An 11,381-nucleotide genomic window follows, 5' to 3' on the forward strand; every position below is an offset into this window, starting at 1 on the left:
TAGGAGAGACCACAGTCAACCTCAAAAAGCCATTCTCCATGTAATGAGTGATGTGTGGAAGCAGAAAGAAGCACTGGAACTGAAAAAGCCAGGCAGCTGAGGAAGATAAATGACCCAGCAGGAAGAAAGTCTTTGATGATAGAAAGGCCTTGGCACACAGTAGATGCTGGATGCTGGTAAGATGCTAGAATTACATCCTGGGAAAGGGAAGAAACCAACTCTGAGAGAGACTGACGTTGACGTTTGTGTATGTTGTTTGTTTGTGCCACCTGGGTGGAATGAAGACTTGGAGTTAGAAACTGAGTTATAAAAAATATATTTCTGGGACACCTGAGTTTCTGAATTGAGATTCCTACCTGCTGTGCTAAATATTTGTGTGATCTTTCACTTAGTGTCTTCCTTCTCTCCTAGACTGTAGGCTCCTTGAGGGTAACACTATCTGTTTTGCTCACCACTGTATCTCCAACACCTAGAACAGTCCCTCCACAGAGGAGTTATTGCAACAAATATTTGTTGAATGAATGGATTATCAAATTAATGGAAGAAATGATGGTTTCATGCTTGCCCCATATTATAACATGATCTAATATTTTAAGTATGATTTCCTCACTATCCTAACAAAGCTTCACAGACGGTAAAATATTTTAACTGTGGAAAACACGTAGAACATAAAATCAGCACTGAAAGTTGCTCCACAGGTCACAGCTTTCTTTGTACTATAACAGCAAAAAATCAAGTTTCCTGCTCAAGATAAAAATCAAAAACAAACCCATGATCACTTTCTCGAGGTCAGTATTGCTGCTGCTTTGTGGGGGTGCGTTCCCACTGGCTGTTTAGGGGCCCAATGTACCTCCAACGTAAAGCACTTAGCAAGATGCACCAAGTAGGTGCTCAAAAATGTCAGTTCTCCTGATGGTCCCAGACCACATCCCCACTTCTTGGTCTGAGAACCCCTTTGTTCGTGCAACTGGCTGGTCCTTGCCAAGGCCCCCCGCCTGCAGGAGATACAGGCTGTGTTGATGACCTCGTTTGATCCTTCGTACATCTGGGCTTTGCGTCTTGTTTGTTCAGGATTTAGTATGATGTTCAAATCCACCCTCAGATGCATAGAACATTTACTAGGGTATCAGCCTTCATTTGCTGAGGTTGGCAGATTCAGTTGGTAATAAAACTAAAAGGCTAACAGTTTACATGAAACTAATTCCTGGGTTAAATAGAAAGCAGACATGTCCATTAAGTTGGAACACATAATAAAACATGGTTATCAATCTTATAAACACGAGCACTGCTTTTTCTAAATTAATGAGACACTTATGCAGCATCCAGAACAACTCATGAAAAATATACTATCGCCACGTCTGCATTTTCTTTGAATAAGTCAACTATTAAAAGATGTGGTGTCGTCATACAAGGAAGAACAAAGGATCCCAGGATATTTTCAGGAGCTTACATAATTTCTCACTGATAATAATTTTATTGAATTTTCTAAATTATTACACATATTTCAATCACTTATTGAGTTTTTATCAATTTCTAAAAGCCCAAAATGACAGCAAAAACATAATAACAAACTGGCTTCTCTGTCCATACAAAATAAAGCTTTAAATATCAATTATTGTTTTCTAAGATTATTTAAAAAATTTTTTAGCTGCTCGTTTTAATTCTTACTGACAGAGCATTTCAAAAATCAGTAAAATGAGTGGTAAGAAGGTTTTATCCATAAAATTAGGCAAAAAGTTATCTAGATGAGTGGTATTTCAACATTCAATATTGAAATATCAAATATTCTACACATATTTGCAGAGCAGAATTTAACCAGTTTTAAAGAGAGGAGGAAAAGGAGTTTCAGGTGAACAAAACAGCACTGCAGAGAGAGAACATGGACTTCCAAAAAACTGAGGTGTTTGATGTCGCTGGACCATTTAGAGTTTGAGGGTAACTAAAACCTGTTCAAGTAGATGGAGGCCAGATCATGAAAGGTCTTGTAGGTCATTTTAAGGGAATTTGGACTTTTTCTTGAAGAAAATGGGAAACCATTGAAGAGTTTCAAGGTGGATAATAAAATAAGCACATCTTTTAGAAAGATCATCCTGGCAGCACTGTGGAAAATGAATTGATGAGAGATAGAGGGCCAATTGAGAAGCCACTGCAGTAATGTAAATAAAAGTTGAGATCTTGCAGAGGAGATGGAGTGAGTGGATCACAGAGAAATTTAGAAGGTAGAAGAGAGGAGACTTAGTGCTTTAATGGATGTGTGTATGTGGGGGAGGTTTTAGTCAATGAGGAGTGAGGGAGAATGAGGAGTTATGAATGATTCCCAGGAATAGCTGGATGAATAGTGGTGCTGTATGATGAAAACACTCTCTAGAATCAGTAAGTATGAATATTAGCCAAGGATGAGCAGTACCAACTCTATGTTAGAAAATAACAAAAATAAATTAGTATTTGCTAACAAACTTATATAGTGATCTCATCATCATCATTATCACAAAATAACTATATGTGGTATGCTTTATAATTTATCAGTGTTGTAATTAACATTACCTCATTTGATCTCCTGATATTTTTCCATGTTACAAATTAGAAAATCGGATTACAGGTTAAATTACTTTCTCAAGCTCTCTTAGCTAGAAACTAGAGTGGCAATACTGAAACTTAACATTCTAACATGAAGGCCACTTGGCGCAGTGTAATATTTGGTAGAATTAGAATCATTATTATTACCATCAATGATCAATCTGCTGAAAGTTCCTTTTGTGCTGGAGACTCTGATCAGCACTCTGTATAACTTAATCCTGACAACTACCCAATGAAGTCAATATTATTATCTCCATTTTACAACTGAAGAAACTAAGATTCAGAAACGTTAAGTATTTCCTAAGGTCACATAGACATTAAATGGCAGAACTGAGATCTGGTTTCCCAAGTCTGACGCTACAGACATTACTTACAACTCTTATACCAACCTGCCCAAACACCATCATTAGGCGTTCTTGTGGCCATAGTTCCTTGATAAGCAGAATATAAATGAGAGATATGTTTACTGAATCCATTGTCTAGTTGTTAATTTGGAATTTGGGTTCATGTTAATTGTAGGCTTTCATGTAATCAATCATATTGAGCATGTAGTAGTTAATTTCAATCATTAAGGCTAAATAACAGATCTTTGCTTTGATCTAAAATCTTGGATCAAACAAACATTCTCTACATCTGTAAGATATAAATAACTTTAAGATAATTATACTAGTCAGGATAAGTCAGGTTGTGTTGCTACAGCCAATAATTGCCAAATCTCAGTGGCTTTACATGATAAGGATTTATTTCTCATTCACATTACATGTTCATTACAGGTCAGCAGGCAGCCCTACTCCATATTGTTCTGACTCAGAGACCTGGTTCCATTGTCAGGAAGGTTGTTGGTGACCAGGGCAAGGGAGAAGTGGGGGATCATGCACCAATCTTTAAATGCCAAGTAGAAGCAACAGGTGTCACTTTCATTCACATTTTATTTGCCAAAATATGTCACATGGCCATGTCCAACTTTAAAGAGCTGAGAAGTATAACTCTACCATGAGCCTGGAAGGAGGAGAGCTAGAAATATGTCTACTGTAGAATTCATGACTATCCCAGATATTAATCAATTTCATGTGAAAGAGTTTCCAGGGTAAATAAATTTGGGAAACATTGAATGAAACAAAGTTAAAGAAGTTTCCTGACTATAAGTCTTGTGAGCCTTTACTATATTAATATGCATTATTAATCTCCAAGAAAGGGACTATTACTATGGGATACGTTTTTCCAAAGACCGTCTTCAAAGACTCATATCCCGAGAAAACACTTTAAGAAACAGTCGTCTAAGGTGCTGGCTTTTCAGAACTTATTTGTAGAAAGAGTAAAGGAAGGAAAGAAAAAGACTAGAGCAGCGCAAATTTATGGGTAGTCTGGAGATTGAGAGTTATACATTAAAAGCCATCTCTAGCAGCTGGTTGCTACCAAAGATTACATCTTTCAATGTCTTGCATATGACATTGTTAATTTATTATTTATTAGGCATCATATATTATGCTAGGTGCTTTACTTATGTTAACTCATTCCATCTTCACAAAAATATAAAATGCACATTATCTCCTCATAGGTGAGGAAACCAAAACTCAGAGAAGACAATTACGAGTTCAAAGCCACACAGATAGTAAACTGAGTTGCAGACTAGATGAGGAGCAAAAGTCACGTCAACCTCCAGACAGAAAGGATCAAGTGCTCCCGTTAGAGCTACAAACAACAAACTCTTGTTGGTCAAAAGATGGAGAGATTCCTTTTCGTTTTGGTTATCCTCTCTGGCTGGACCTTGAGGATATTTGGGAGCCTGGGTGGACAGTCTTAAATGTGAAGCTGTTCAGATTTTATTCTCCATGTAATACTGAGCCACTGAAAGTTTTAGAGGTGGGAGTAACAGAATCAGACAATTATAGCAAGACTTAGAATTTTACTTCAAAGGAGCCCGGAATTAATTCAGTCCACCTCTCTCAATTCACAAATAGGGGAAATAGGGCCCCCCAATTGGAGGTCTACAGTGAGAGCTTTCAGTGTTGACATTAGCTTTCTCATCTGGGTAGCTGACCTGGATGATTAGCTTGTCTCCTTTTGGTCACAGGCTGAGCTCAGGTCTTGCTGGCCTCTCACCTGCATCCTAAACTAACACGAGCCCTGATGAAGTCCTAAGTCCCAAGCCTCCTACTTTTTGAATACTCATTTGCCCCAATTCTCTACTTTGACCTTAGTTTAGGCCACCGTCACGTCTCATCTAAATTATTGCCAAAGCCTTTCTCTGTTTCTCCAGCCTCAAATCTTGTCCCCCTTAATCCATTCTCCACACTGCAGCCAGAGGAATGGAGAAAGTAACAATTCTTTGAGGTAATAGGTCTATTTTTCAGAGTCATAAACGGTTTCAGTCAGTGCATAGATTATCATGTTCTGGTTCCCAGCTTCCCTACAGAACAGCGATGTCACAAGAAATATGGGTGATATGATCTTGATTACAGGGCTAAAGTGATATTTTTTCAACCAGAGATTACAGACAAAGAATCAACAGAATCAACTAAATAATTATTTGTTCAATTGCTAAAAAGTGAGTCAAACTCCCACATTCTCGGTTTAGGTAAGAGCTATGCAAGAACTGGTGCTTTCAGAAGGTTTAGCAGAAGAGCAATTATATTCTTTAGCTCTTCGGGGGTTATGGATTCAATTTTCTATTAGAAAAATGTGCATTGATAAAGACATACATAAGTCATAGGGTGAAGGATAACAAGGAAGATTCTAGTCAGAGGAATTCTCTTGACTTCTACAGGAAAGTTCTCTTTTCTGATTTATCACAATGGTGAGGGAAGGAGGCAATTAACAGTTATTGACTCTTTATTTTGCCAGGCAGGAAACACATTATCTCATTAGCTCTATGATGTAGTTACTATCATCAGTATCATTTTACAAAGAAAGATTCTTGGGGAGGTTAATACCTTGATTAAGATTCTAGATCTGGTAAGTGAGAAACCAAGATTCAAATCCAAAAGATGAGATCCTGAATTCTTAAGTGTGATTTCTCAGTGCTTTGACATAGATGGTGCTTTCAACACTCACAAAACCCTAATGAGATAGGCTTTCTCATTCTAGAGATATGGTTATTGAGACTGAAAGAGTTTAAAACTTGCCCTGCGTCTCCCAGTAAGTGGCAAGGCTGACATTGAAACTCATACTTGGCTACTTCCAAAGTCAATGTGTTTTCCTGATATTTTCCAAGACAGCGTTCTGTTTGTTGTCTCATGGACGCAGCTAATGGTAAGAGATGGTGTCCAGAAGGGACTCAATAACTAGCAATCATCATAAAAGCTCACTAGCAAAACTTCACGGTGTAACCTATGTGCTTAGCAAATATTGTTAAAACGAGGCTCTGACCAATAAAATGTCAGGAAAGTTAGTATAAATTGGACAAGAGTGTGAGGGTAACTTCAAAACTTGACTTGGCAATCTTCACTGCATCAGAGTTTCACTCAGTCCTCCACAAAATGAAGGGTGCCATTTTCACCTTATTTCTATTCTCTGTCCTGCTCGCTGTCTCAGAAGTGAGGAGTGAAGAGTCCAGGAAGCTCTGCGGGCTGGAGTACGTAAGAACGGTCATCTACATCTGTGCCAGCGCCAGGTGGAGAAGGCAGCTGGCGGGGACCCCTCAAGTTCAGCAAGGTAGCATTAACTCACGTGACGCCTTCATCTGTTTTATTGTAGGCTTGTTTTAGTGACCGTTTTTCTAATTACTGCGAACCCTCTTCTATATCAATTTAGGGGGTTAATTATCAAAATTAACTGAATTTGGTTTTGGAAAGAGGTGAGCTTGCTACCTTTCAAAAAATAAGGACCTAGTTTTCTTTAGTCTCCAGCTTGAAATCATTTGACTGCATCATGACTTTGATGAGCTCAGCATCTGTGGCCGGTGCTCTTGGGGACAGAGAGAAGCACGGGATTCTAAGGGGCATGTTGGGGTAGCAAGATTTTCACATGTGGATAATTACAGAATACAGTAAGTTAGAATTCAGGCAGGTGCTAAATAAGGATGAAAGGAAGGAATCTAACTTTTACTAAGCGCTTACTAAGCGTCAGGCAGTTTCATGTGTAACATTGCATCCAGCCTTCCAAAAAGGATCCTGCGGAGTAGGTAATATGACTGCCATTTATCATTTTATCAAGGACAAAAGTGCTCACCCAGCTACTAAGCAGTATGGCTAGCAATCAAACCAGGTCTTTCCGGCTTCAAGAGCCAAAGTCTTTTGCTTATTCTATACTGCATGTCAGGTGGGGAAAAGACAATGGTGAATGTTGTAAGAAATGACAGCCTTGTAGAGGTGGTGGTATTTGACAGAGACCCTAAAGGAAGCATAGGATTTGAGGGGTTATGGGCAGTGGGATGAAGACGGTGGGAATTCTAGCAGTAGGAATTGTCTGATGGGAATTTTGGAGGTGAGAATGAACCTAATGTGTTTCAGAAATAGTGAGGGAACTGACTTCACTGCATTCTTCATTTTTCAATTCAACTAATTCAGAAGTTTGACTGGAATTCTTTCCACCAATCCTATCTTAAAGTGTAAGGTAGGATTTATTTAAGATTCTATTTTAATAACTGATTGTGTTTGTTATGTTTTATAATAAAAAGGTGAAAAAGAAAAACGTGATTGTAAAGGTTTCAATTTGTTTTAAAATGACTTTGGGAAACAAAAAGAATTTGGAAAATGACCCACAGTTTTCATATGTTGCTGGGCTAATGTCTCGAAAAATTACAAACTTACCACTCCCACTTTAATATTGAGAAGTTCATAGTTCATGGTTACTAGATGTTAACAGAAATAATAAGGGGTTTCAATCTTAAGAGAGTAAGCATACTTCACCAGACTTCCCACAATTTATCAATCTCTGGATGAGCAAACCAAATACACTAGAAAAAAAATACATTCAGAGTGTGGGGCAGTGGAATGGATGTCAGTATAAGGCTAATGTTTTTTTGACATCACTAGCATCATAATAGTGTTTAACCCTTCACGGGTTTTCAGAGTATTTTCCCATACATTATTTAGTTGATCAGTAACTAGTTTAGCAATCAGCCTTCACTCATCTAAGTTTTCCTGGTACTGCCAGTGAGCTCAGGAGCTGATAAGTGAGTCTGAACGGAGTTCAAGTGAGAGAGACTTCTGGGCGCACTTTGGGAACCACACTGGTGAAAACAGTGGGGCCCACTCTTCGCTTTCAGACAAAGAGGTTTAGACCTCACTTCCCTCCTTACCGAACAGCTTTGCAGGGCACAGCACAGGGTTGATTTTTGTTTGTGTGTTTTTGTTTATGGCATGTAACTAATCCCTTTGGAAGCTGCTGGTCATCAGCAGAGGTAGCCAGCAGGACAGAAGTCAAGCCCTGACTCTGCTACTCACTAGCTGGTTAGTCTTCCTCTCTGCACTCAAGCTGCCTCCTCCGTGAAACGAGGAGCGTGGGGATGACTGAGTTCTCCCCTAAATGTCTGATCTCCCCTCCAGACCGACATTTAAAAAAGAATCACGTGTAGTGTTGAATTTCCTTTCAGAAATCCAGTGCATTTCCCCAAAAACAGAACTTGTTTGCCGCTTTCGTCAGGGCCCTCTAAGGATTGTTTTCTCTCTTCCATACAGCTGAGTGGGACAACTACTTCCAGCTGCCAAGTGACCGTGGGGTCTCTGAGGACAGCCCTGCGCAAAACCTTCCCAAGGCGGAGTCCTCCGGGAAGGAAGGTCTTCAGGGTGGACAGCCGTCCGCCGAGGAGCTTTGGGCGTCCAAGAAGCATTTGCTGATGTCAAGACGAGACCTGCAGACGGTGTGCTGCACCAATGGCTGTTCCATGACTGACTTGAGCGCTCTCTGTTAGGGCGAGCAAGGCCCCCGCGGGCGCGCCAGAGCTGGGGCGCGTGTTTGCGCAGAGTCCTTACTCCACGTACCACACTGGCATCGTGTCGATAAAATAATGGCTTTTGGGTAGGCAAGCGTTCTTTACTCAAAGTTGTGCATGAATGGCTAAAACCACAATGAGGTCTGTTTTCTCCCTTTGCCAAGGTGAATGCCCTGTGCTTTTCCAGTTTTAACTAATTCTTTGAAATTTCGAATGCTGCGCAAAATTGCAATAAAAATGCCATAAGCCAAGCTCCCTGTGATTTTTCCCTTTTTAAAAAGTTTTAAATAGCTTTAAAACAGTAAACAGAAAATGTCAATGGTAGGAAAACCTGAAAAAATGAGCATAAAGAGAAAATAAAAATCAACCACTACGTCATCATCCAGAAATAACTCAACGTTTGGGTTACTGTGTATCATTTCTGAAAATTTAAACATCAATTCATGGTCAAGTGTAAGAATCTAAAGAAAGTGCTTTTCTCAAAGGACCTGTGAGTGCTCAGTAAATTTTCCTAGTATGATGCAGGCCTTCCACGGTCTCCCCAAGAATAGCAGGCGCACAAATGCATCACTCAGGGCCCACTAACAGCCGAAATCTGGAGAATGTTCGGGTAATGATGTTTTGTGGTGGCTGCCCTGGTTTTGCCTCCCTACTGCAGAGATAAAAGGACCGTTCCATTCTCATTCTGGAAGTTGAGAAACTAAACCCAGATAGCCAAGTCTTGTGACACAATTTGTTGTCTTTACAGACAAAAAGACAAAGTAAGACATCTCAAAACTACGTTTTTATTTCCAACTCTGACAGCCAGCTCCCCAGCGGATTGTAACAACAGTGAGCCTCTCCGCTCCTCTGAAGTGCTGCCTCATTAATACTGCAGCCCGTGTTTGAAATCCACCTGCTATGTTTTGGGCTCTTAAACTGTGCCAGGGCGGTGTGCATGCAGGGCACTGAAACATTTACTTCAGGCATTTGTTGCAGGAAACCTGTGAGGATGGGGTAGTACTTTGCTACTGTTTGCAGATAAAGAAAGGGAGGCTCAGCGGAAGTAAGTAGATGTGTCCTGAGTCACACAGCTAAGCAAGTGGTGTTACTGGATCCAAACTTAGTCTGCTTAGTGTGATTCGAGACGGTCACAGCAAACCGCCCGGGTGGTCAGTGTATTGGTTACCACCAGGTACTCCCTGTTTGTTTGTTTTTTAAAGTCAGTTTCCCCAAGGAAATTCACTACATTAAACTTCAGCCCCTGAGTCCATGTCTTTTCAATATTCTGGGTGATGAAACGGGGAGACTGTGTCAAGTTCTTTTGTGGCATTTTCAAGTATGATGGTGTCTCAAGGAAAAGTGCTTATGAGATTGAGTTATAAGCTTAAAACTAGCTTCTTTTTTCATGAAGCACCTTTGTTTTTGGTTGGTGAGGAAGATTGGCTCTGAGCTAACATCTGTGCCAAACTTCCCCTATTTTTTATGTGGAATGCTGCCACAGCAATGGCCTGATGAGTGGTGTAGGTCTGCCCCCGGGATCCACACCCATGAAACCCGGGCTGCCAAAGCAGAGTGCATGAATGTAAACTTTGTACCACCAGTTTTTTTTTTTTTTTTGCTCCCCCTTTTTTTTTAAAAACAAGGAAAACTGAAAAATTGTGGTTATTCAGATTTGAGTATTTGAAGATAAATGAAATGAGATTTGAAAATGAACAAAACAAGCCTATCACTTCAAGGACAACAACTGACAGTATTTGCTACTGGTGATAAAATTGAAGCTTACAAGCAATTTCGGAAAACTGTCTAGTGAGCATCAGTGGTGATATTAATGAATTCAATTTTTTGATACTGTATAATTTGTCAACATTTGGAAGACTTACATAATCAATGAACCAATATTTTCCAAATGATCAATGCATATTGATATTACAAAATTGCATATTGATATTATAAAAATATTACAAAATCATGAATAGATGAAAGATCTACTCAAAGTCAAAAATAAAGACTTTTATTCTAATAGTACAAAAAATTCATTGATATGGTTTCAGAGTCTACATTGTGACTAACCTTCAATAAATAGCCACTTGTCGAATTTTAGTATAATATCAAGAAAGAATATAAAATTATCTGAAAAGACTATTAAAATAATGTTCTGTTTTCCAACTAAATATCTATGTGAGGCTGAATTTTTTTCATATGTCAACCAACACAACACACAGCAACAGAGTGACTGCAGAAGCCAATGTGAGAATCAACCTTATTTTATACAGCCAGTCATTAGAGACTTGCAAAAAAATAAAACTGTGCCATTCTTCCCAGTAAATGTTTTTGTTTTGTGAAAATATAGATATTTTTCATAAATGTTATTTGTGTTAGCCTGTGGAGGATTTATTATTTTTTCGTGTGTTAATAAATATTTTTAAATTTCTCAGTTTTAAATTCCACTAAAATAAATATCGATAAATTCACTCCATACAAACAAAAGCTCTTTGAAGCTCTTAATAATTTTTAAGAGTGTAAAGGGTTCTGAGACCAAAAGATCTGAGAACTGTTATGTATGTATTTTTTTAATAATAAGTATTTTTTGAGATGCCATCAATAGATATTCAAGTTGTTTGCAGTATTTGCTGGTACAAGTAAAGATGCAATAAACAGCCTTATTTATATACCCTTACATGCTGACCCTGTTGTTTCAGAGAGATAGCTTATTAAGTTGCTGGGGAAAAGGGCATGTGTATTTTTTTGGTATATTTGTATTAGTTATTATTTATTTGTTATATACTTATTAGTTATTATAAATGTATCTATATAATGTATATACATAGAGAAAAAAGAAAATGGGGCATAGTCTCTTCACTTAAATAAATCCTTTAGCCACTTTTTTGGGGGAAAAAAGGATAATATATGTATATGGTTAGGAAACGTAAACAGTTCAGAGAAGTGT

At 38.7% G+C, this 11,381-nt stretch overlaps 1 protein-coding gene across 1 annotated transcript; it reads left to right on the forward strand.

Moving 5' to 3' along the window:
- Nucleotides 1-633: 633 nt before the first annotated feature.
- INSL5 (insulin like 5) lies at nt 634-11,105 on the forward strand. The gene is made up of 2 exons (XM_001500203.4): nt 634-6,231; nt 8,199-11,105. Exons 1-2 carry the CDS (start codon nt 6,057-6,059, stop codon nt 8,429-8,431), a joined length of 408 nt encoding a protein of 135 aa, XP_001500253.1. The 5' UTR covers nt 634-6,056; the 3' UTR covers nt 8,432-11,105.
- The last annotated feature ends 276 nt before the right edge of the window (nt 11,106-11,381 follow it).

This window comes from Equus caballus, chromosome 5 (assembly GCF_041296265.1).
Source record: "Equus caballus isolate H_3958 breed thoroughbred chromosome 5, TB-T2T, whole genome shotgun sequence".
NCBI classification, from domain to species: Eukaryota; Metazoa; Chordata; class Mammalia; order Perissodactyla; family Equidae; genus Equus; species Equus caballus.

What these genes read in the sequence shown, in the direction of transcription:
- INSL5 (XM_001500203.4), top strand. Translation starts at nt 6,057, where the DNA reads ATGAAGGGTGCCATTTTCACCTTATTTCTATTCTCTGTCCTGCTCGCT. An exon ending in GACCCCTCAAGTTCAGCAAG is followed by an intron (nt 6,232 to 8,198) that starts GTAGCATTAACT and finishes TCTTCCATACAG; the next exon opens with CTGAGTGGGACAACTACTTC.